The 26,645-nt window shown below is 41.9% G+C and overlaps 1 protein-coding gene across 3 annotated transcripts in view; it reads right to left on the bottom strand.

Annotated features, from left to right (window-relative positions):
- ZSWIM6 (zinc finger SWIM-type containing 6) overlaps positions 1-26,645 on the bottom strand; it is a 111,766-nt gene that overhangs the window by 58,658 nt on the left and 26,463 nt on the right. The window contains exon 1 of one of the 3 annotated variants that reach the window (XM_035309691.1): positions 5,581-5,692. The exons of the other annotated variants lie outside the window; for them this stretch is intronic. Within the exon in view, the coding sequence (XP_035165582.1) occupies positions 5,581-5,677 (97 nt within the window). The 5' untranslated portion in view covers positions 5,678-5,692. Of the gene's footprint in view, positions 1-5,580; positions 5,693-26,645 lie in introns of those variants that run through there. 3 annotated transcript variants of the gene reach the window in all.

The following is a 26,645-nucleotide window of genomic DNA, read 5'->3' as shown; positions in this document are numbered from 1 at the left end:
ATACCGAGTCTGGGGGAAACAAAGGAAACCAGGACAATGCAGGTGAACATCTCAGGCCCTTTTTTTTTTTCGAGAGGGAACAGATTGAGACAGCAGGATGTGCAAACAGCCTGGAAGGATCGGCATCCCGGGAACATGCTTCGGAAGCCCAAGAACAAGGACTGATTACTACCAGTCTTCAGAGGATCAGCGGGAAGACATTTGTTGCTAGCTTTTGGGGAGGAATTCGCTCCACTGCGGCGGGCAGAAGCAGGCATCCCTCCTGCAGGAAGCAGGCAGCTGAGATTCATCTCCCAGCCCTGGCTATCACCCGAGGTGATGCTGCTTCAGCACTTGCTGCTACTTGGTTTTCACATCATGGCATTAATGGGGAGAAATTATGCTTATTTGCCACAGCACAAGTATAAATATGGCAAATGGGAAAGTGACTGCAAATGAGGAAAAGTAACAAAACCAAACAAAGTTGAGATTAAACCTCTCGCGTTCATTAAAATATCCTTACAGCAACACAGCAAGCAAAAGGCTGCTCTTACATTTGTGAAAGTAAATATTTAGAGAGCATCAGTTGTTTTAAGCAACTCAGAAGACGGCTTGCTTGTCAAACAGATCCAATACGGACATTTTTTAAGTTGCTATTTACATTATTATTGCTAAGAGGAGAAATTTTCCAGATAACATGCCTACAGTTTAAGGCTTACTCTCAACTAAGAATCTTCTGTCTCCACCAAAAGGAAATAAGAGAAATTAAATCATCTCAAACTGAAGAAAACGTCCAGCAAGATCTGCTTGCTTTGAAGGGAAGGGAAAGGGGGGTAGCACCCAGCTCGAAACTAAATTTTTGTTTTGAAAATTCCCTCTGGCAGTCCAACATCATCTCTGCTCTCCTCACGTTGAACGGGCTCAATGCATGCACTTTTCATACTCTTCCCCACTCTTTATCCGGCTCCACATCATCTGTAACTCAAACAGTGCCTCTGCATGGCTTTTACAAAATAAGCATGATTAACAGCACTAAGTCCCACAGGGGATAAGGCCGAGTGGCTGAGCCCAGGCTAAAGAAGCCCCAAAATCTGAACTGAAGAGCAATTGTCTACACTGCTTTTCAAAGGCAAACTGAGTTGAACTCATGCATGCCACAAAACAGCACAGAGTTTCATCAGAAAAGATGGGTGAATGCAAGAAAGAAGAGCCTTTAAAACTACATCCTGCTTGACTCAAAACACTGCTTTATCATCAGGAAAAACTGCTTTCTCATCCTCTTGATAAAGGCTTGATCAAACTGCCACTGCATTTAATGGGAAGTGGGTAAAACCCTAAAAGGAGGATGACACCGATCACTAATAGAAACCTGGGAAGGCATTTTTAACAAGATTAGAAAATGACTACTTCCTGAAAAGAGCAAGTCTGTATTTCCATAAAGGTGCTTAAAGTTTGGGAAAACCCAGCACAGGATGTCTGTTACACAGGCATCCTGCAATAAAAAGCAATTAGGTCATCCCAACAGCACAAAACATTTATCTGATAAAGCAACTTTAGGCTGTACTCAAGCAGTTCAAGTTTAAGCTATGCCAAAACACAAGCCTGTATATTTCTGAAACTGCAAACCTTCCATCAGGAAATGGTATACTTGGACTAAAAGAGGAAATTACCACTCCCATTTCCATAACTAGTTGTGGAATAAATTCTTTTGTTTAAAATGGACAAAAAAAAGGAAAAATCAATGGTGCACTTCTGCCAAATGGAAAATAGAACTCAAACTTCCAGAAAGAGAGTTCCTAAAGCCTTTGTTTATTCTCTCATTTGTACATTAAATAGTCAAAAACTTTATTCTTAGCATTTTCAGGTTTTTTATTGTTTTAATTTTATTTACAACAAGTGTTTACATATTACTGCAAGAGTCAGGATGTTCACTGAAATCATGTTTATTCATAATCAAAATGGAAGGAGAAAAAGAGGTTTTCAACTGCAGGAACAACAGTCGTTATATAGGACTTCAAGAGGAGCTCAGCTCATTTGGGACTGTAAATTTTACAAGATCAATGTTTTCAGCAACTTCCTCTGGTCAACAGAGCATTACAAAGGACTCCAACAAAAATAATGAAACGCAACGTAGTATTTCCTGACAAAGCAGAAGAGAAAGGGCCACTAAAACCATTGTGTTGAAAGAGTTCCAGGATGAGTCTAAAACAACACTAACATCACAAAGGAGTCACCCTTGCATGGCTGAAGCCAGCCTGAGGGGTCCAGTATGATTCTTTTTCTAGCTGTCCAGGCCAACTGCAGTGGAGCCCCAAAACCAGATTGAATCCTGGGGAGCCACTGTAATAAAAATAAAAGTGAAATTTACAAAAATAAAAGAACATGCGAAGGTCACCTACGCCATAAATCAGAATACCCTTGATAACACTGGCACCCAGCCTAAACCCACACAACAAGTCCACACGGTGCATGAAAACAGGTTCTTGTGATTCACAGTTTTTCCATTCTGTTGCTAGGCTAAATCCTAATTCACTTCACACTGTTCAAATTATTACTCTAGGAAAATAAATGCAAATACAGAAGTCCTGGCTAGCACACCCCACCGCCAAAACGGGCTGGCATAACTTGCCATGCTACTGCTCCACGTAGATGTGCACCATCTGTCTCCAAAGAGGGAATGTGGAAGGACCTTTTCTCCATGCAGGAACACAAGAATTCTAAACGCATCAAAAACTTTGAGTATAAGTTGATTACCTATCTTTTTGTTTTCATAAAATACAAATATGTCAGTCAATCAAAAACTATGTACATTCCCAGGCAGCAATTTCTTGGCATCCCTGATCTCTGGGAGCCACATGCACAGCAAGCTCTTGAAACAGGTAAAGGGTAGGTGAGGGGAGGGTGGGGGGCCCCCGGTGAATTTTTTTTTACTGACTAAATGAAACCTTTCCACCACGTTACCACATTCAGAGCACAAAGCTGCTTCTCAAACAATGCAGATAAGATTAATGTGCAATTTTCTTTAACAGGTAATTTAGGAGCCCACCCCTTCCTCTATAGCCACACACTAATTCCCCTTGAATGAGCAAGGCATACCATTCTTCCTTGCCAGTGCAATGAAATTCTTAGGAATATTTACCTCTAACCTGCAGCACCCACAGGTTTAACAAGCTATAGCTATCCTGACTATTACTAAGATTCTAGATAGCAGTTTTGCACATACCATGTTATCCAAGCCTCTGCTAACATGCGTAGGGATGAACAATAAATTAAATATGTAATATATATATATATATATATATATATATATAAAATTAGTACCTCACACCCAGAAAATCAAAACTTTCCAGCCAACATCACAGACGGAAATACTAAAAAGTTAGGAAAGGCAAGGGAAAGCAGGAAAAAACTGCACAATCAAGAAAGGAAAAAAATCCCAGTATGAAGTGAAGAATAAAACAATGAAAGGAAAGAGAACAAATACAGCTAAGCACTCTAATTTGTCATTCAGATTTATTACCGAGTTACTGGAATTGTGGTTTGACCTCCAGACTGGGTTTTACAGTATGAAAGGTATTAGAATGAGTACCCCAACAAAAAGCACTTCTGGTAACATTTTATTTATAACTTTCACTGAGCAGCCAAGAAACACCTTACAACTATCTTTAACAAAGGAAAAGGAAACAATCACAAAACCACCATCATTTATTTCATTTTTACAGTGCACTGTAGAGAGAGACAAAACAAGGAGACAGAAGACCAAAACCTCAAGGACAGCAAGTCTCTCCAGCTGCCAGTGAGCCAACCAACAAGCTGCTTTCATGCAATGAAGGAGTAAATCCTCTTTGTGCTGGTAAGGTTTCTCTCCTTTCCAGATCCCAGGGTTCCCTTGCCATTTGTTTTTGGACTTCAGCTTCTGATAACCTATCTATACCACCACTATTAGCATGTGTGATAAGCTGCCAGGGGGTGGAAGTGGGGTTAATGCTTCATTTTGTTAGCTTTAGTTGTATATTAAAATACTCAAAGGTTGGGCTTGCTGATGAACATGAAACCCAACCCACAAGGCCATGTACACTGTTAATTGCCCCAGTTTTGTGTCTCAGGGTTGTTTTGTCTATTTTGCTTATCTCAAACTACACATTGGTCTTGCACTAGTATTAAGTTTCTTTTCAGATACAGGTCTCATGCCTACAGGTTTATCTTTTGCAATAGGAAAAGGTTCTCTCATGTTTCCTATGTTTGTATAGAATATATTTTTTAAGCTTTCATCATAACCTACACATTTAAAATAACCAGGAAAGAGAGGATGACCATTCCAAGCTCTGGCAGAAAAAGACGATGTTTGTATGAACTCTGATAGAGTGGCAAGTAAACACCGAAAAGAGTACCCTTCACTTGTAGAAAAGCTGAACAGTTGTTGCTACTTTTGATACTAATGGTTTAAAAACTGTTTTCCAGGTTAAATTCATACAAAATTCAGCAGTAAACTGCACTATTAGGTTATACCATTGTCACCTGCCTAATGTTGTTACCACAGTATACTTTCATAGCAAGACTGAGACAAGGTAACATATTAATTACTTTAGAGCCCTGTCCAAGACACCACTGTATTTGAAGTACTTAAAGGCAGAAGTAGAACAGGGTTCAATTCTATATACAGCCTCTGTTAGGATGATGAAAATCTGTAAACTTGGGCTTTTAACTTTTACTACTGTCAATATCCCAGCTCTCATCAAAACAAACTGAAATAATTCAAAGTCAGGCCCCTTACATAAAAGGCTATTGATTTATTTCCTTTATACTTAAAATGGTTCAGAAGAAAATTAAAATTCATAGGAAGAATACCTTCAGTCTCGTTCTCTTCTACAACGTGCCCATTTCTCCTGCAAATCTCCCCTACCTTCTCACTTGGCAGAGTAATTCAGAGGAAATAGCTGGTACTATACCAAAGTTATTAACTTTTTAAAATCAAAACACCCCCTTCCCCCAATACATCCTGGCACTTATCAGTTAAATGGGAAGGAAAAGGACTGTTTAGCTAGCATCAGGCTTCTAGGAGGCTGACCACTCCATGATTTAGCTTACTTTTATTTACTGGAAGGGGGTTTAAATATATCATTCCCTATACCAAGGTGGATTAGACTAAGCAAGCATTACTGCTCCCTACACTTGTTTTTTCCTGTTTACTTATCCAAACTGAAGGCTTCTTCCTCTGATAAGGACTGAGACACATCAGGAGATGCAAACATTATTGGCCATTTCCTTAAAAATGGAGACTTGGCCTGCCTTTCCTTTCTGCAGTCCAAGTCTCTGGAACAGAGTTGCAACAGATGTCCAGACAGTGCCTGCCTCCCTTCTTTTACTGGCCAAGCAAGTCTTAGATGTTCAAATTCATAGACCTAGCTTGCTCCTAACAGGCAACAATGATAGTTTAAGGCTAAAAGTCACCTTTTGACATGAATAGCTGACCGCTACACCAAGTATTTTCAAAATACTTTAACAGCACAGCATATATCAGTAATAAACCTGGTTAATTAAGCTGGAAGACCCAACGCTTGTTGACCCCTGCTTACTGAGCAAGAAACCCCTATTTCTCACCTCTGGCAGGATAATGCCATGGGGCGTTGGATTCAGCTGCTGGCTGAATCTTCCAACCTGTGACACACGTCCATTGGATCAACAAGTGGCCTCCCATGCTGTGCAAGAGGGATGAGGGAAAACACCGCTCACCTTGTCAGTACCAATTCTCGGGGGCGTGTTTGCTTCTGTTTATTTCACCTGTTGGTTGCATGAAAAATCATACTGAGACAAGATATCCAATGCCTCAGAAGAGGCACCGAAACCTACTACTGCCTTCTCCACCCGGCAGCAGGCACTTTGCAGGCCAGCCCGCCTGGTTGCAGCAACACCTCCTCAGTTTGGCTACGAAGTAACAGATGAGCATCCCTCTTTATGGATCTACCCCCAAGAGCTCAAAATGTTGCTCCATTAAAAGCACATCGCGGCACATCCTGCTGGCTGTGGCTGCTGGAATACTCCCCCCCTCCCCGACCCCCTCCAGTCTCTCATGGACTATAGAGCCGAAATTAGCTATTCATTATGTGTGAAGGAGTCTCACATAGAGCAGCACCCTGCTGCGAAAGACTGCTACTTTACAAGGCAATTTCAGAACTGCAGCATCTGCTACCTTCCTAATACGTATATTTAATGCTGCTGCACAATGTGCAGAATTATATGCTGTTCATTGCCTGTTTGTTCAGATATTATGTACTCTTAAGTAGCATTATTCCCTTTGAAAAACATTGTACTTCTTATTAGGCCCTCTCCCTGGTGTGCTTTGTAAGAGAGTCCCAAATGAGCAGCTCATGGGCTATTCTAGATCGAAAGAAAAACATGACTCAGGGTGAGGCACCTAATTGTGACAAGCAACTACTAATAACTCAGTTTATTTCTTGGGTCTCACTCCCCGCTGTATATTTTTACATCATTTTGATGTGAAGTAGAAAGGGAATCGTATTTCAAAAACTGGTGGGAAACCTGCTCCAGGTTATTCTTGCCCCTGGAAATACAAATACTCGTATTAGAGCAGCGGATTTTGCAAAACATTTTATTCTTTCTACTAGAGAATGCTCCAAGTAGTAAGTTCCGTTGCATACAGTTATTAATAGCTTTGTTCACAATAGCAAATTACTTCAACAGAAAGAAGAAGTTTTCAACTAGAGAAGTGAAGCTTTTGGAGCCAGGTATTGGACCAGCACATGCAAGATGTTCCCTGTCTTTCAATAAAGGCTTCAATATGACCCAATGCCAAGTGACTTCTTTAAGGCAGCATCATCACCCTGCCCTGCACCTAACTCGGAGAGAACAAGGGTATGAATATGGTTATTCCAGGTAGAAAAATGATTGACCATTTGGTCTATGGAGCGCTAGCATAGACATGATTTGCTTTTACTGACATTGCTTCCAAAGCAGCTCAAGCAAAGGCTGGTTAAAATCTGCTCTGCTACACTTAAGTGATGCCCTCTGGGAAACAGTACTTCAAATTTGCTTTGGAGCAAGAGAAGATAATCTGCTCTCTGTTGGAGGGTGAACATAAGGCAAAGCAAAGGGCATTCCAATATGTTTAGCTAAAACGAGTTTTATCTCAACTAGACACTCAGGATTACGCATTCAGACATTTGCTCTAGAGTTAGTTTTCAGATCTTTTTGATGTGAGATTTGGGGGCTATGACAACATGAAAGTATCCCCACAGGCTGCTTGAGGATGTTAAGAACAAAACTCTAGCTGGTACATTCTCCTCCTTCAAAGCTGCAAATAAATCTGAACATGAGAAAAAAGCAACAGAGACACCCCTTGTTGGCCAGACAGAACCTCAACCTATCTGCTCTTATCTGCTGTGAGCATGTGACAGTCAAACAACCCTTTGTTTTGATGTGAAATCATGTCCAAGCCTTCCCTAATCCCCCCCCCCCCCCCATTTCTATTTACACAGCAGACCAGCCTCATTCCTGAGGAAGGAGAGACTGCAGCGGGCTGAGGCTGCTGCCCAGCCTTCGCTGTAGCATGAGGCCCAGACGCTGCCCTGAGAGCCGTGGGAAGGGGAGCATGAGATGAGGCACGGCCGCCGCACAGCTTGGAGCAAGCAGCGGGGCGAATGAAGCAGGCTGCCCTCCGCTCCACGCTGCTCAGCACCACGGCCGGGACTGGGGCTGCTGTGCCAGGATGGGCCAGAAGGGAAACCCAACATCCCTGCTACACGTCCATGAAGATACATGCAGCTCTCACACAGTCACAAGTGGAAAAACAACGCTTAATCCTTTCTGTTCTGGGTCTGCTGAAGACAGTGCTAAGCAACATGAAGCATATGTATGTATGTTGTGCTCTTATGGGACATACTAAGTCTCTCTTCTAAAAGCAGTAAAGCCATTCAAACACCCCCTTCAGCACTCCCCGGACGATGAGCATGGATGAGGCCTGGACAAAAAGCAAGACCAGTGGTAACCCGATCTGTGAGGAGGGCCAGTCACAACTACTATGGTGCGTGTAAGAGTGAACGAAACCTTTTATTGAATGCATTGTGCTAGATTCTTGAGGAATAAGATATATTTCTTCCACAACCAGAATATTTAACAAATAGATGCCCTGCTAGTCCCTATGAAAGGAAACAACCTGTCATACCAAAACCATGAAGCAGAAGCAAGGCTCCTCTAAAAAAATGTTATTTTTTTTATTTATTAATCATCTACAGAAAATTCATGAAGTAGAAAATAGAACTGTCACATTCCGGATTTACAAACTTAATATGCTTTAAAAATATTTCTGCCAGAGATAAGACTGGTCTAGATAAAAAGTACATTCTTTTTAAGAGTCAGGATGTTGCAAGTTCACACATTGTTTTGAAAGGTGATATTTGCTTTTTGCATGAGAGGGCAATGCAAATTCCAAGCCTTCCAGACCATGCAAACCAATACAGGACTGAAGAAACCACCTTTTAAAAACAGGCTAATTCTTCATTTCTGGAAAAAACTAAATGAAAAAAAAAAAATAAGTTGTTAAGGATGAAGGGAAGTAAACTTTGTATTTTTTCTTCAGTCTGCCTTCCAAACAAATAAGCACTGGAGTAGCCACAATCATCGTTTTTTTCAGGTGAGTTTCAGGGACATTGTTTTCAATCTAGCTGTCCCAGAAACCTTATTATTTACCACATCTAGACAAGGAATTTTCATATGAACTAATTTTTATTAGCGATTTTTTTCTGAGAACACTGGTAGGCTCTATGGCTGTAACAAAACGGTGGTTTAGTAAAAGGAGTAATTACCTTAAAGCTGTTCTGTGATCTAACCAGCTCAAAACAAATATTACCTGTAGTTATTATTTCAGAGTTAATATTGAAATCGGTGGTAAAACTTACTGAAAGAAACTGCTGAACTCTTTTTTTTCCTTAATTGCCTGTTAAACAAGAAAAAAGCTTTAATAAGAAGAAAACAAAACTTATTCTGATTCAGAGCTCCTGGCCTGGAGTTCTCCAGTAAGAAAACTCCTTTCCTAAAAGCTGAGGAAACCTCCCTTCTTACTGTTCTTTCAGGGTAATGAGCACAGAGAAAATTATCACCAAGTACCTGTGCCTCCAACCATCTAATGAAGTTTGCTTTGTTTTCCTGAGGACGCCAAAGGCCTTGCTGTAAGGAAGTAACCCACTCCACCACTTGGGTAGTTACACACCATTGACCCATTCCACAACCACTTCAAAGGACGGAGAAAAAGTTTCCAAAACACCAGAGGCATTTCCAGCACTACAGAGTATTTACACGCCTAATCCACAAAAATCATTGGCACTGCTCTGCGTGCGCACAGAGGGGGTTAGGGGGTGCGTTCTTCCCCCTCTATTATGGATTGAGCACCACCGTGTAGAGGAAAGGTGTCAAAAGTGCACCAGGAGGGCAGAGCAGGCTGAGACAGAGCAACAGCGCAGAACACACACACAGCACATCTGCAACATATTTACAGCAGTATGAAAAACAGAAGTTCATATGCAAAGCTTCTGCAGCCAAATGGGTAACCCGGGGAAGGCCAGACATGAAGGCTGCCTAAGTCCAGCAGAAGATGAGCTCGCAAGGAAGACAGAGGAAGTACCCAAGCTGCTGCTCCTGGAGTAGTGAGCTGCAAAACATGTGGGTTACGCCTGCCCCAAGGAAGACCAGTGCATGAGAGAGAAACACACAGTCTAGACAGGATGGGGTGGAGGGGGTCCGGCTTGCTGGTTTCCACTCCTTCACAGTGAAGAGCTTTCCCACATCAAAAGGCTGGAAAGCAGGGGGCAATGCAGTCTTTCAGGAAGACCTACCCCGTTTTTTTAATAATGTCTGCCGCCATTTATTGATTATACTTAGTCATAGGAAAGGTTAGAAAGAAAGTCTTAGAGAAGATTATTTTGCCACTTAATATCTTAAGGATCATGTTTTCCTCTGGCTGTGCCACCAATACTTGAATCTTACTCACTATCTCCCCAAAAATCTCATGTTTGCTAAGTCTGTGCTAAGAATCCTTCAACCTAGTCCATAGCCTTTTTGAAGCTAGGAAAAAAACAAACAGTAAGCTGAATATTTTAGAAACCACTACCAACAGATTGAAAATACGCAAAGAACAGCAGAGTACTCTGGATGCCGAAACCCTGGGAGAAAAAAAAATAGTTTTCCTTCTTCATTCAGGAGCAGCGCTTCAGTCATAAGGCAGCTAACCAAGTATACCAAGTCTTACCCTTTGAAGAGCATGGAAGAAGGGTGAGGAAAAGACCTATTAGAAAAAATAAGTCTTCAAGAAACCAGAAAGTATTTGAAATATAGTATTTAACAGTTGTTTAAAATATGCACAAGTAGGTTTGGAATGGTTATCCTTATTTAGAGCAGGAGCACATCTGTTTTTGTGTAAGTAAATACAGTCTGACAGCAATTTGGATCATCTATCAGAAAGAATCAACTGCAAGTTTAATAAGCATTATTTGCATTCTACATAATAGTCTATTTGTTCTTTCAAGCCATTGCAGTGATAACACATTTAAAGTCTTCTACTGTGTACTAAATCTAAGGTACCTAGGCAAAGCACAGCATATTCCAGTTGGATGCTTCCCAAGCCATATCGCTCAACTTTTTAAATATTACTGCCATCTGGCTACTAGGCTCTGTTTACCAAAACAGTAGCTGTGCACACATTGCTACAGCAGCTGTAGTCAAAAAATTTAAGTAATACCATTTGGTTAGGTTACAATTCATATTAAAAAAAAAAAAAAAAAATCTATCAAATCAGTTACTGTTGTACCTTGAAAAATTAAATACACATGGCTTTGTGTTTTGATTTCTTTCTCACTTCAGTGCTCTAAGCTTCTTCAACTTATTTCCCAATCACACTGACACAGGAAAGTATTAACAGCAACTGAAGAATTTAACAATAATTTAACCTGCTATATAAGTAGGTCACTGAAATGCTGTTGCACTGGTACCTCTGTGTCATTCTTGGGGTACATCTCAAGTCACAGGACGTTCTCAGTGAGACCCCAATACCACGTGGTTCACAGGCTGAAAATTCGGATAAATCCCAGCAACTCTTTCCAGTGTCTCGGCCACACTGAACGAAATAAATATTTCAATTATGACTAATCTGAAACAATGCACAATGAAAGCTGGGGAAGTCTTGGGAGCAGTGGGAATATTTAAAATTGGAAAAGAGCCTGTGGGGTTTTTTCCTATTCCTAATTACAGTACATTGTATTAATCAGGCCTGGAAACCACAAACCCAAGGCTCTTTGTGACCAAGTTGTCATAGCAGCATCAAACGCTCTCAAGGCCAAACAGGTGAAGATGCATTTTCAGAGGCTTACTACAAGGATATCCTATAGGTATACAGCACAGAGGAATTCAAATCTTTAAAAAAGCTGTGGCTTCAGAGAGCCAATATCCTTGACTGGATAAAAGCCAGTGATGATGTAACTAAAGTAGAGTTTTAAGTTTCTTTTTTTAAGTTCTGTGCTGCTTAAAGCCTCATCTAAAGCTCCATCCAGATACCTATTTGTTTCAATACCCAAATAACCAAACATAAGAGTCTAGTTGTGCATATTTTAAGCAACTGTTAGATTTGAAATAGTTGTTGTACCAGTTTAAAGAAAAGCACATGTGTTTGTGTGCAAGAAAATACAGTCTGACAGCAATTTGGATCAACTACCAGAATCAACTGAAAACTTAATAAGCTATGGGATAATTAACAAGCGCAGTTCGTACTTATGTGAGTATGTTGAGCTACATGCTGTTGGCCCAGGTTTTCCACCAGCAACTCAGTATGGGTTTGGTGTGTGCATATGCGTTCCTCAGGGCAGTCACTGCTAGTTCGCACATCTGAACGAAGGCTGCAGGCTCTGCGGTCCCCAACAGCTCTGCAGACCCATTTTGCAGGCAGTAGAGTAGAAAAAGAAGAGGTCTCTGTTCTCATCCAGAGAGCAGAACAGTGTGCACTACAGTTTGTTCACAAGATGATGTTTTATAAAGAATTCAGTGTTTTGGGAAGCAATAATTAAGCAGTTACTTTTGCAAGGAAGAGATTTCACTTCTCACAGTGACTGGGGTTATGTTCTGGTCCACCACGACTGACACAGGTACATCTGGCCAAATTTTATTCTGAGCAGGTTTGAGTGCTTTATACAAGCTTTCAAGCCATCTGAGCAGTTTTTCCTTGCTAGGGAATAGTATCAGTTTTGACTTGACCAAATAAAAAAAGTGTGATTAGAACAAAACAGAAGGCTTTAAAAATCAAAACATACATCTGATTCATAACCAATCAGAAAGAAAACCACCTAATTGTGAGAAAATCATGCAATACGAATGGAAATCTGCAAGTCTACCAATATAAATAACTTCATGAATGGATTCTGACATGTCAGAAAAATAACCGTTAGAAAGCATACATAAGCTTATAGGCCAAAAAGATAAACCAAGAAGTATTTTTCTTCTTCCCATTTCATAGGAAACAGCCGTTAAGTAGGTCATCTAAAAAGAAAAGCTGAAGAGGCCACATTAAATTTCCTCAGAGATTTTGGTAACATAAGACTTATTTCATCCCAATAACAAAATAAGCCCTAATATGAAAGATTCAAGTAATCAAATATTAATGAACAGTAGTAACACAATCCTCAGATTTTATAACACTGCTCAGCTGCTGTGTATTTTTTGAAAGCAGGAATAAATTTTAGAGTTGGATATTCCTTCTCTGGATGTGGATGTAAGCAATGAGCAAAACAGAAGATATAATTAAGAAAAAGCAGACAAACTGCAGCACCAGATTACTCCTCCTCAAACTCTACTTATCTCCTGGAGAAGTTTACTACTGTGGTGCTTGCTACAGACACATGTTATTCTTTCAGGAGATTGATCTCAGAATCCACAAGCACATCTAGCAGGGAGAAATGGTATTATAATACCCAGCGTAGTTCGATTTATTTTGGAAAGACGTAGAGAAAAGAATGTGTTACCCAGTATAAAGACATGCTTGTTTTTGATAGTGCCTTATACCTTCAAACCTGACCTTTTATGCACTTATGTTAAATCTTATAATGACAGAGCTGGCATTGATGCATGAAGTGTTTTTCCCATTCGTATAACATACATAAGTCTAGTCTCAATTAAACTCCTGTGAGCTACATAAATGTATACTTAGTTTCTACATCTGACCTCCAAGGCCTATACTTCAACCTAAACACTTAAATGAAAGGTTTCAAGCAGCAGCAATGGTTTCTCTCCTCCCTCCCCCCCCTTTCAGTTTTGTGAAAACAAGAAATCCTCTTGTAATGCTCCTCTCTGCTTCTGACCCACACCTAACTGCTTTTCCACTGCTAAGTAATACCAGCTGGGGCAGCTATGGATGAAAGCATTATACACTTGCCCTGGGCTTCAGAATCTCAAGTCTCTGGTTCAATTTGCACAGGTTGTCCAGATTCCATCACCATCTCTCCAATGATGCATACACATCTAAATTCAAATGTAGCATAGGCCAAAGTTTAATTTAATGTTGTTGAGAAGAGGGAGGCAGAATTGTTTTGAAATTCTCCCCTGAAAAGCAGCCTGTTGTATTAGAACAAAGCAGCTTGTTTCTATCGTTCCTTTGTTTGACAAGTTTGGGCTGGTTAGAAAGGTCATTTATGCCTCAAAGCATCAAATTAACATTTGAGGACATGAATTTTAAAAATGGCTATTTGCTTCTGCTCTCCGAATTGTTAATGCTTTAAAAAAAAAAAAAAAAAAAAAAAAGAAAGAAAGAAAGAAAAAAAGACCTAGCCCGAGTCCAAAAGGAAAAAGAGCCTTTTCCTCAGGCAAACTAAGCATTGATTTTCTGTCCATGCCAATACAAGCTGACTATATCTTAATTAAACCTCACAAATTAAGCAGGTAGTTGAAATGGTGTCAAATAAAAACCCTGTTTAATTACTGAAGAAATACTTTTTGGCATATCACATACAACTTTCTCCCCCCCTCTACATAGGTAAGCCCGATACTCATAAATGTGAAATCCCCACCAACAACTACTTCCAGGCAAGCTTCACGCTGACTTGGAGTCTTTAACACAGTACTGCTCTTCTTGCTAGTCCTGGTTTTAATAAGCCAAGTCTCCACTCAAAACTCAAATACAATTATTTATAAGCATTGGGTTAAGAAAAAAGCCTATGCACTTTTAAACAAGATAGCCAAAAGCATTTGGATCAACTTCTCTAACCATTAGGCCTTCCACTCCCACCTCTAAAAGCACCTGTGGTTTTTAAGGAAAACCTTCCCAACTAGCAACACCTCAATAAAAGTTGCATTTCACTGAAAACATTAGAAGCCTACAAAACATCCACAAACCCACAAATATTTCTTCAAAGCCAAACGAAGCTGAACTCATGTATCCCAAACAGGTACACCTTCAGCAAAAGCTGATACCTGGTCATCATTTGGTTTCCCGAGCTCCCCAAAATCCGTTCAGCTGCACTGCATTCATTTCCCCCTCCCAGTAGATGGAGACAGGAATACAAACTGCAGATAGAGCTCCCAGCCGTAGGCAGGTCTTGCTGGCTGAAGGGATTCTAATTTTAGGCAATAAGGCCCGAACAATAGCAGCACCAGCTCGACTCTGGCAGCCTGCACAACGGCAGCTGGCAAAGCCAATGCCAGCAAAGTTGTTTCAAAGAGGTGGGGCGGCAGGAGGAGCCCAAGGTAGCGCTCACACAGTGTGTTTGTATTGGCAACCTCCCTGGGAAACGTCCTCGCCTGCCAAAAAGAATCACCCAGAATTCACTGGGGATTGCTTCTTAATGCTCCATTCAAAGGGGAATTTTTTATTCACGGAGAACAAGCCTCACGCACGGTAAAAACTTTGAAGAATTACCCAAACCTTTCGGTCACAGAGAAAGAAGCATGTCAGAGCGCTTTCACAGTCTGAGTGTTTCAGAGCCCCGGCACCACCGACCAAACCCAGTGAGCCAGTTCCAGCCAGGGCAAGCCTCGCAGAAACTCAAACACTCCACGCTATCTCAAACAGACACCACTCAAATAGAAATCAGCTCCTTAGTATACAACTCAGTAGTACAAGCTCTGTGACAGAGCGATCTGTAGCAGCAGAAACACTGCCTACATGTTGCTAGGCACTAGTTCATAGTAAATACAATTGTAAATTGCTAGTATGAAAACAGCTGTTATTTTGAAGACAGCAAAAAACTGAGACAACAGATCCTTACACAAGCCTGGGAAGTCAGTTTTCTTCATGTTTCCACCTGTGAAAAATATCTCATTGTTTCATGCTAAAACAGGGAAAAGAGCAGTAAGCAAGGGGAAAAAAAGCAACCCGCATAAATATGGTTATAGAATGCTGCTTTGCCACTTTCCTGTAATTGTTATTTGTTGAAACATCAATGTACGGAAAAGAAAAAGTATTAAAACAGAGTTACCCACAGAAGTTGCTCCTGAACACAAAGGAACTATTATTTTAATGTGTGCAGCTATCAGCATGAAAGCCAGATATTGTCCTTCCACAGTCAGTTTTGCTACTAATACATTTGTAATAAACCAATTAAAGAGCCGTACTATTCCAACCAGGCAGGCACAACTATGTGAACCTAAACTCGTGAAACATTTTCCCTTATCATTTTTAGTTTCAGATAGCACTGTAACAGCGTGTTGATTATACGGATCTGCGCAGCAACCATCACTTCAAAAAGCACACTTTGAAATAGCCTGAGAAAAAAAATCCCAAAACTTGATGAAGTCTGACAAAAGCAAGCCTGTACTGTTCCACACCACTCCTATGGATATTACAAACCTCAAAGCACTGGACAAATGCAGATGATGCTGTATCTCCATGTACTATTAAAATATCTCTGTGACATAAGTACCATAGTGTGATACGAGGATTTGTCAGCTAGCACAAAAGAGCTCTGTAATATATTTCAAGGATGGAACTAGGGTACACCATGTTTCACAGAACATAATCGCACATACTTGAGCCATCAGAAGCAGTTAACAACAAAGGCAACACAAAACCTCTTCAACCAAATTCTAACTGAGCAGGATCCAGTTTTTTCTTAACTCTGGACCACTCTATTAGCACCTGCAGAGACATCTCAAACATGCCAACTGGTGTCTCCCTTTGGGAATGAGGACAGAAGAACACTCAGTGAACTATGCCATTTACATCCCGAAGCTCACAAAACGCAGAATGCATTTGGAAGAATAAGGTAAGAGAATGGAACACAGCATCAGAAAAGGTTCAAGTCAAAAAGCTACACGAGATCAAAGTTAGCGATAAAAAAAATACTTTCTACAGGGACTGAAAAGGCATTTTAACACAAGTTTAAGAAAGGCTGCCCTCACTCATTTAGCTGCAGCCCCCTGTCAAAAGTTGTTTTACTTATATTAGAAGAAAAACGTAAATAGCTACAGGCAGTCAAGCCAGCCACCTGCAATCATGTCTGTGTTGTGCAGGATCTCTCGGACCACATTTGGCAGGGGGCTCCCAGGGACAGCATGTGGACTCACGCTTCTCCTTGTCACTGCTCTGCTCTTCCCGCAGTCCCAGAAGACCTCCTGGCAAAGGGCACCCACTGCAATGCCACCACACCTCACATCCTGGGGGAGGGACAACACAGGATATGCCAGGCAGACTTGAAGTAAAAGCTGACAAGTGTCAGGGAAGGAGAGATGGAAGAGGAAGCAGCATGTAGCACGTGGGATGGGACAGACATGTTATTTGTCACCCCCACTGTGTCTGACACCCAGCAGGGCAAGCAACAAACAGAAGAGATTTTCATCCTGATTCAGCAAACCAGAAGTGAGATAGAGAGAAAGCAAAAACCAGACCAACCAACCTTCTTTTTTATAGCTAGAGGTGCATCTCTATCCCTACTCCATGCAAATCAAGAAACAGATGCAAAACAAAGCCATTTATTTGCCACTGCAGATTTAAAAAAAAGTAGGGGAGACACTTGATAAACTTTCATATTCTTCTCCAAAAAAAATCTACTCAGAATCATTAGAAATGCTTTTTGCCAGACTCAAAAACAATTTTTTAATTTATTCATAATACACAGGAAACTGGTTCTGTTGAGTGTTATTTTCTTACCTAATCAAATAGCTGCCTCATTTATTATTCCTAATTTATCCACCAGCTGTGAGAGTTGTGCTCTCAGTTCTCTGGCTGTAGGAGTTCACCAGATGGGCAGTCGCCAAAGAAAGACCTACTGGGGAAAAGGAGGGGAAGAAAAAGCGGTATCTTAATCAAAGCCCTGGCTAAAGCTGCATGTGAAGTCACCTTCTTGTCAACATCTCCAGAAAAGAAGCAAAAAGTTACCCGAACTAGAGACGAGGATGGACAAGGACACAGCTTTAGCACCAGCATCCCTTTACCCAAAGGGGTCCATACAGGGCAAAAAAACATAACATGGTACTTAATAGCCTTCCAGGAAAGGGAGAGCACCCACAGGAAGTCAACAGAACACACACGCCCCACATTCATTAGAGGTTTTATCTGTCTGCCTACTACCCTCTGCCTGTTAAAAGAGGGACACGACACCTGTGATGTGCAAAGGGGTTGCTACTACTGCATTGTTTTAGCATTTTAGAGGAGTTTGGGCATTCTGTTCCTGAATTCTTGCACTGACATCCTAACGCACTGCCAGTACTGCGCCACTACAGATGGTCCAGATCTCTATGAGACAAGACCACCAGCTGGTGGGGCACAAAGGGAAAACAACGTGCCATTTGGGTACCGGCACTGCATCACTGCTCCATACTTCTATTCTTTTAAATGTTAAATTCTACTGCACAAAATTTCTTAGTGGATACATTACTGGGTACAGTTCCCTTTGGTTTACAAGGGAAGAGCCTCCCTCTTAGAACTGCTTCTAGGCTTGTTTCGCTGTGAGTCACCATGATGAGGGACTTCTAGGTACAAAAGAAAGGAGCACTGCACCTTGAAAAAACAGGCTCTGAAAAAGAGAAGCGAAACAGTACATACGAGGAACACTATCTACCATAACAACAGCCAAAACCAACTATGCAATCAAGATTACTTCTGCCTTAATTCAGTTTCAATTAAAATACCAAAAACAAACAAAAAAAATGCGTGCTTATGCAGTCATTTTAGTAAAATCCACAGTAAAACCCTTCAAATTTAATCTATCTTTTATCTAACAAAAACAAACTAAACCTCCAACAGTGAATTTCTGAAGCAGGCAATATGTTAATGATTCTACATGGATAATATGGGTGATACAGGGATGGTTGGACCAGATGATCTTAGAGGTCTTTTCCAACCTCTATGGTTTTACATGGTGCCTATTCTTTGCATAAACATGAAATTTCAGTGAGTGTCTTGTGACCCAAAACCAACATGCCCAGTTACTCTACAATACACAGTAATATTTAGGTAGTTTGAGCACTCCAATGTCCTGAGTTTTTTGTTTGTTTTGTTGTGTTGTTGTTGTTGTTGTTTTTTTAATGGTCTGTGCCACATTTAGCTAGACTTAGTCATTTTATAGCTCAAGAGGAAATCCCAGATTGTGCTCACTGGAATGAGGTGTAAAACTAGTCTGATTCATAGAGGCAACCCAGAGGCTTCGTCGTAGTCATGCTATTGTATTACTGCTGCCTGGATGCCCCAGACAGAAGCTGAGGCACCACTGTGGTATGCACTGCCCAGTAGCAGTCATGAAATTTAATAATAATCTCTAACAGACAAGACAGGAAAAGGACAGCGGAGAAAGCAACACACAAGCAGAGTGACTCACCCAGAGGCATACAGCACCACAGCGGTACAGAAGAAATTCACCTCTTCTGACTCCTAAAGCCCCAACCGCTGACTAGGTTACCTCTCAAACGTCAGTTTTAAAAGGCGTTTTCCATACCAGTACATCTGGTCTTTTCTGGCTTTGCTAAGACTTGACCCAACACCCTCTGCCAGTGAGTTTCATGAACTAGTCCTGCCTTGCACAAACAAGTTTTCCACTGTAACAGTTTCAAAACTCACCTCCCTTCTGCTCGTCTCCCGTTCGTCCTCATTATTTATACAAACAGGCAGCTCTCTACTGAAGCCACCTACGTCTGCAACACGTTCACAGGAGAGGAAGCGGGAGAACAGCGAGCAGAGAGCTTCTCTTGGGCTGCCTTCCGTCCCCCCTCCTCCTCCGTCACACTCGGTGAATCGCGATGTGCATGCGGCTGAACTCCGAGCCGAGTCCTGCGGCCTGCCTGCGGCTTCAGGCCAGACCCCCGGCGGGCTGCGTGCTGCACTGCGACGAGGCACACGGCAGCCGGCTGGGTCTGTTAGCGCAGACTAGAAGCAACAAGGAGAGGAGGTAGCACGGGAAGATAACTGCGTTATAAAACTGAAATAAAAAAGGAGCAGCTTCACAGTAGCTGCAAGCGCCCAGGCAGCCCAGGAGCCTCTATAACCGAGATTTCTCCTGAAACACGTAAGGAAACCAGGAGGAGCCGAGAACCAGGCGCGCAGCACGGCTTCCTACATCCAGGCACGCTGCCAGCAGGGCCGTACCGAGCCGCGCCTCCTGCCACCCGCGGCAACCCCGCGCCCCCCGGCAGCGCTGTCAGCCTCTCCTCCGCACAACCGGGCCCCACCGGTCCGGGGCACCCCGCGCCGGCCGAGCCCCCGCTGCCCGTGAGGGGCCGCGGCGGGGGGCGGTCGCTGGGCGGCGCCGCCGCCGCCATGATGGCGGCTGCCCCGGGCTGAACCGCCCTCGCCGCCGTCAGCTGGCGGGGGAGGCCGCATTCCTCGGCGGTGCCGCCGGAGCCGCCGGTGGGAAGCTTAGAAAGCCCTCAGCTGTGAGCCAGGAAAGCGAGGGAGCTGGCGGGCGGCCAGGCGGCTGAGCTCAGCGCTTCGCAATGCGCTTCCTCCCGGCGAGCGGCTTGCATAATGCCGGAGGGAGGCAGCGAGGCAGGGACGGGCCCCCCGGACCCCCGCCTCGCCCCGCCCCGGGCCCGGACAGAGCAGCGGCGGCCACCGGGAGCTGTCGCGGGCTGCGAGCCGTGAGGCGGCAGGCTGTCACACAAGTGGTTGCCCCTTAGAAACGAAGGGGGCCTGCCCAAGGTCGCGCAACCTCCGCTTACACGCCTCGTCCGTGCGACCACAGGGCTCCCCCCCAGGCCCGGAGGGCAGCAGGGCGCCGCGAATCCCCGCGGGTGCCAGGGCGACCTCAGGGCGCTCCTGCGCCTCTTCGCCAGATCAGGCTCAAGAGTGAAGGTAAACGCGAGAGCTGAAACCGGTCCGACGCTGCCGAGTGCAAGTGTCAACAGCACGCAGCGATTTCCTTGACCGAGCAGGCTCGTGGTCTTCCATTTTGTAACGCTCTCTGATCACCGACCCCCTGCTAGGGCTGCCAGCGCAGCTCCATTTTTCTGAGCACGTGCAGCACCAAAGGACTGCGAGCGTACCAAGTTTCTGCCCTGTCAGGTGAACATCTATCCAGTGCGCGCTGCGCCACCCAGTCAGGGGGACTAACTGTACAGACTGGTGGTGATACCCCAGGAAATACTTGATTTTGTTTCAAACTGGTAAGATTTTATGATTTCAATTGTCAGCATCACATCACTACCATAAGATTACAGATATTACAAACCTGAAACAAGCTCTGAGAAGCGTCATAGTAAAATTAAAGTTTTAATTCAGCTGACAATGTGCAACTCTGTCAAAGGAAATCCTTCGCAAAAAGCCTGAACACATTTTACAGATATGTGGTTTTTATAGCTGTTCCCCCACTACCATTTACTACGTAAGACACCCAACTCCGAAGAAAAAAAAGTCTCCGTACTTCCTGAAAAGGGGCAAGCACAGTGCTGGCAAGGACACAACTTCATAAATTACCTTTTTTTTTTTTTTTAAAGTGACAAACTAGCCTGCCAAAAATGGGTGTCCGCATTTTAGTCAGAAAAAATGTAGGTTCCCCATTTAAAAGGAAAGATAGCCATCTCATCCAGCATTCATCAGAACTGACACCACCCAGGCACAGTTAAAGCAAAATAAAAAGATGTGATTTCTGAAACAGTAAGTTCTCACACATTTTAATCTGGAAGACATACCAGAGCACCAGCCTGTGCTCTTAAGTCGTATGCACAGGTAGGATGGGAGCGAAGAAAGGATGTCTCTTCTCCCACACTCCTTCCATGCCACATATGCAATCTAAAAACCTGGTTTCAAGGAGCCTCCCTTTTCCAGCCTTTTGTAACCATGACTGTTATGAGGTGCAGAAGCTCCAGCTGTCAGACTCTTCAGAGCTGAAGCTTTACAATGTTGTAAGACCACAGCACACACGTCACTTTAACCAACAGCATAAAGGATTTACAGACTAACGATACCTAGTATTTCTACTGCTCCCTTCATGCCCAGTTTTGTAAATCTTGTGCAAATTGCATTCGGTGGTGAGCTGGACAAAGTGAATAGTTTACTACTACATGTAAGAGCATTCTACCTGGATGCATAACTGACACCAGTATCTAAACACATGGAATGAATCAGTTCCATGTCTTCAAAACACCAGAGCACTTATTTGAATAAAAGTTCCCCATAGCTACTCTAACTGCCACAACATACATATTTTAAGGTAATATGTTATCAGCATATACAGCAGCACAAAAACCTTGAGCACACTAAGGGATGACAATACTTGCTGTGGGGACCATAACTTCCAGTTTTCTTGACATTTACAAATTTGGTCTCTGCTTCTGGCATGCAAACTATTTCTTTTACGTTTGATACATAATTGGATTGGAAAGGATCTGTTGCTTTATCTGTCTGTTCTATCATTACAGAGTACAATTCACAGATCCACAGTCATTAATCTTTCTGAAATACTCCTAACAATGTCAGTTCCACAAACTAAAATCTTTCACTGGATAACTGACAGCAGTGTTAAAGGGATTTCAGTTATTGAGCTCCCACTTTTCCAAGTTCCAGGTTTTCGTTTTTGGGCATTTGCATGAACCATTAAGAATAGTTCCCCACGAGCCCCCTCAGCTTCTGCCATTCCAGTTATGCCCCTAAACCACATTTGCTGATATAAGACAAGTTGGAAAATTTCTTATACATTTTTTAGACACTACAGAGTGTTATAAGATTCAAATTAACAACTACTTTTAGATGCAGAGGTGGACAGATAATTTAGATTTGGATTTAGCTTTGTATGCAACACTTCCTCAGGAAAATTTCAGGCAGCTCTCACTGAAAACAATGTCACTTCAGTGTTGCTGTTGTTTTTAAACTGTATCACGATTATCTTGATAGTCCTCAGAATAAAATCCTTCTAAAGCAATGCTACGATAATCACATTAAGTGTCCTAGGGTTTTCTCATTGCCATTGAGCTTCTCTGATTTAAAAATAGTAAAGCTGTAAGTGTCTGATTCTTAGCCTTTGGACTCTTTTTAAACTTACTGTTTTAGCTGCAAAGGACAGATTGAAAATTGCAAACCCCTAAAAAGCATTACAAAAGGCAAATAACCAAGGAATTTCAAAATTATCTCCTAGGGTCTTTATCATTAAAGCCTTTTGATTTCAAAAGAAATTAATAACAATTTTTGGAGATTTCAGTTAATTATATAATGCTATACCTGCTTAGCCTGTGAAACCACACATTAACATCTTTGTCCTCATCCTCTCTTCCCCTTTTTTGCTACACCCTTTTGCATTGTTACTTAAGAATAAACTTTTCAGAGCTAGGACTGACTGGTAAGATGAGTTTGTACAGGATCTAGCACAAACAAGATGAAAGAAAACACTGCAGTGGAGCACAGGTGAGTAAGTGATGGGGAAGTACTGTGCTAGCAGTATACACAACCCATGAAGAAATCCTTCAAAGGATAACATCTTCACCTAATCAAAGATGACAACTTTATGAACTAAACAAATCATTCAGACTTTGTAAGGTGAAAAAATATTGCTATAAAAAGCTTTTTTTTTTGTACACGAAGTGTATGAAACAGGAAATCCAGACAGTGAAGACTTTTCCAACACAAGAACAAGTAAGTGAAGGGAAGCAAAAGGACAACTCAGCATGAAGATCATACAGTTAAAATTTCCATTTCAGAGAAAAACTAAGGTGGCTTTTATAACCAATAAGCATATTTATTTTTACTGCAGTTAAAAATAAATTACTAGCCTTGCAATTATTCTTAACAACAAACTTCAATGCTAAACTGCAGCCTCTTTAAAGCTGGCAACTCTTCACAAGTGCTATTTAAGAACAAACTGAACTCTTGCATTTCCTTTATGCACACTAAGACATGGATTTCTCCTGCAAGCTCTGCACTTTCAAAAAGATCTCTCTCTTGTCTCTGCAAACCCGCATTTCATTCATAGGAGGCCTAAAAAAGGGAAGTTTCAAATGGCCTTAACTTACCCACACAGCCTCTTCCACAATGGATAGTTCAGTGCCGAGATATTGCCTGCTTTATATGAGCTAAAGATGAAGGGCTAAGGACCAGACCGTTTCATGGATTCTATAGCAAAGGAACGATGAGAGGCTGCTGCAGAGGCTGCTCCCTCGTTTTTCTCAGCCAACCTGTATATGTTTCAGGAACCATGTGTTCTCTTTTTCAAACAGCAAAGACAGAAGTTAGAAGAAGCTTGTCCAGTGAGAGCAAATTACATGGACTTTTTTTTTTTTTTTTTTTTTTTTTAAAACATGCATAACTACATCAGATAACCCAGCCCTTAAAGGAACCAGCTAGGGGGGAAACAGGACACACTTCTCAGGCATTTTTCTTCCTCCCTTAGCTTTGGATGGCTTGAAATAGTAATTGCTCCCTCCTTCCGTTGTTTTTTGGGGTGGAGGAGAGGAGGAAGGAATTTCTTTAGCAGCCATGCCTAATGTAATTTAAGAGCTGACTAGGAGAAATTAGATGAGCTGGATAGAAAGGGTACCTCCCCACTCCTCCTCCTTGAAGAGAGATTTACTGCTTTAGCATAAACACAGATTAGAAGAAAGAAGTTTAAAAAATTAGCCATTAATGGAATACGATTAGCATTGTGAAATCCGTAGCACCTCAGGCTAACACACCTACAGGCATGGCTTCATATATTCCTTGCAACAACAGGGGAAAGGCAGGAGCTGAAGCATACTGCACCAGCCACTGGCACTCATTCTTGTCTCCATAATGTGACCTCTCTAGGTTCACCAAGCCCCCTCTGAACTTACTGGAATTGAATCAAAGAACAGACCCAGCTAGGAGGGAAAAAAATAGTAATAAGCCATCTTTTACTGGATCAGTTCCACGCTCCACAACACCACACCAGGCCACACACAAAACAAAAGCCCTGTTTCTGCTGGCACAACTAAAGGAGTAGAGCAAAGACCGAAAGAAGCAGCTGAGGGCAGCTTCAGCACATGCTGGCTGCAAGAAATGTATGCGAAACCACAGCCTAAGTCCTACGTAAGTATGTACTCAGTTCTCCCACTGGCCACAGCAAATGGTAAAACATATTTGCAAAACTTTAGCCTATCTTCAGAATTACTTTAATAGGTTCTTACCAACTTAAAACGTATATTTCAAAGTCAAACTTGCTGAACCAAAAATGCAAGTTTCCACACGAGCGTGCACTGACACACAGCAGCAACATCTCCAGTGTACTTTCAGAGAATCCGACTGTTACAAAGGAAAAACAGAACCCAGATACATCAGTTACTGATCTGACATGAAAATCAGTCCCTTAAGCTTCATTATTCTCAGCACTACTATAATTAAGAAGCCACCACAACATAAACATTCTTGAAGCAGTCTGAAACTTTCACAAGCACTCTGCATACACATAACTGTACCCATGCAATTTTAAGTAAAAGACATCATGTTCCAACTTCTGTGTTTCAGTATGACTTGTTTCAGGATATACATTGCTAGTCTCCTTCTCACGATGGTTTTGCAAACACTTAGCATGGGTTAAACCTGTTCTCTTGAAATGTCAAGCCCCTGCAAGAAGAGGCATGAAGGATACCCTAGTAAACTCCAGCCTAATGTATTACCAACCTTTACAGAAAGCTGTTCTAGCTCAAACTACAGCCTTTGTTGTATTTTCTGCCTACAGTATAGCATTCATAATAAAATGGTATTGTCTACAACAAAGCATCATCAACTAATTAGACCTTCAAGTCTAGCATCTAAAGGAGTGTCACCACAGGGTTCAAACGACATGTAAAAATGCATGGCAGCATATTAGGATGCTTCAGCAGTACAATTGTTAGAATTATGTATCAGGCAACAGAAACCATCATGCAAAGAAGGATATTCAGATATTAAGCATATTTCATTAGCCAAGTATCTGTTCAAAAGAGTCCTCTCAGGAACCACCTCTGATTATTTACATTTTAATTGATCTGAAAAATGTGAAAATTCCCATCTTGCACAAAAAGAGAAAAGAGTTAAAACTTTAATATTGCTGAGGCAAACCAAAATGAAGCGAACAAACAAGATTGCCAAGTACATCAATACACTACAGTATAACTGCAAAAGGGCAAAATTAAGAGGCATTAGTGACTCAAAGCTACCCCCAACAAATGCCAAAAAATGGGTAATATCATATTTATCATCCAAGAAAAGCTACCATCACAGGAAAAAAAAAAAGTTAAGACTAGTAAAAAGCCAAACTTGCAGGATGTTTAAAAATCATAGCAACCACACCACCCACAGCAGTAACATTAACAGTTCGTAACAAAACTTACAGGCTCTAATTTTATTTACTGAAGAGCAGGTGGGGGGTTCATTTGTATCTTGACTTATTAAAAGATTGTCTGCAAGGACAGGATGTATAAACCCCACCAGCAACACCTGAGGACCGCGTCCTAAATAAAACATAGCAACAATAGAACTGAGGTCCCAGAGAGTTCAGTTCAGACTGCCTTTGTAAAAGAGTCAGTCTCTAAGAAGGTAAGGATGAAGGTCAAAGCAGATTAGCAGCCACTGAACCTCTTACTAGCCTCCTGGAAACTTCCCAACACCAGAACGATAGAAGCTAGACTTGCAAAACAGAGAAGCAAAACCAGTCCAGCCCTGCGTAATTCATGTTATGCAAAGATCTTTAGGGAAGAAAATTGTCTCCAAGGAGTACCTATTTCCACAGAATGGTCAACTTCCTTGGAGAAAAGTCTCCTAAGGTTCTAATGTAAAAGAATTTAGCAACACAGAAATGCAGACACTTACAAAAAGTATCCCTCTTATTGCTCCTGAACTACCTTATTTATCAAGGACTGGGTTGCGATAAAATTCAATACGTCAAGCCTTTTTACTTCATTGCTGTTATTTCAGGGTATGTAACCTTTTATATATATCTTTTCAAAGAACAGACCTTCAGATCTTAATTAGGCAACTGACTGGTGGTTATCTCAGATTTTATCTGAAAACCTGATACCATATTTAATCATCATGCAAGGGCATAAACTACAATCTGTAAACCAAAGCTATGCCAAACCCCCTACTGAGAATTTATTCTGTCTCATGTTCCAAGGAAGCACTGACTTCAGATGGAAGCAATGACCTCAGAAGTTACCCTAGAAGGTGAAGACAACAATGGGATACGGGTGAAAAAGTATTTAACTAACCTCTCTCACAAGTTTATTTGTGGCAACATCTACTTAGGAGCTAGAAAATACTT

This window comes from Oxyura jamaicensis, chromosome Z, assembly GCF_011077185.1.
Source record: "Oxyura jamaicensis isolate SHBP4307 breed ruddy duck chromosome Z, BPBGC_Ojam_1.0, whole genome shotgun sequence".
Classification (NCBI taxonomy): domain Eukaryota; kingdom Metazoa; phylum Chordata; class Aves; order Anseriformes; family Anatidae; genus Oxyura; species Oxyura jamaicensis.
This window is presented reverse-complemented; position numbering and strand designations above follow the sequence as displayed.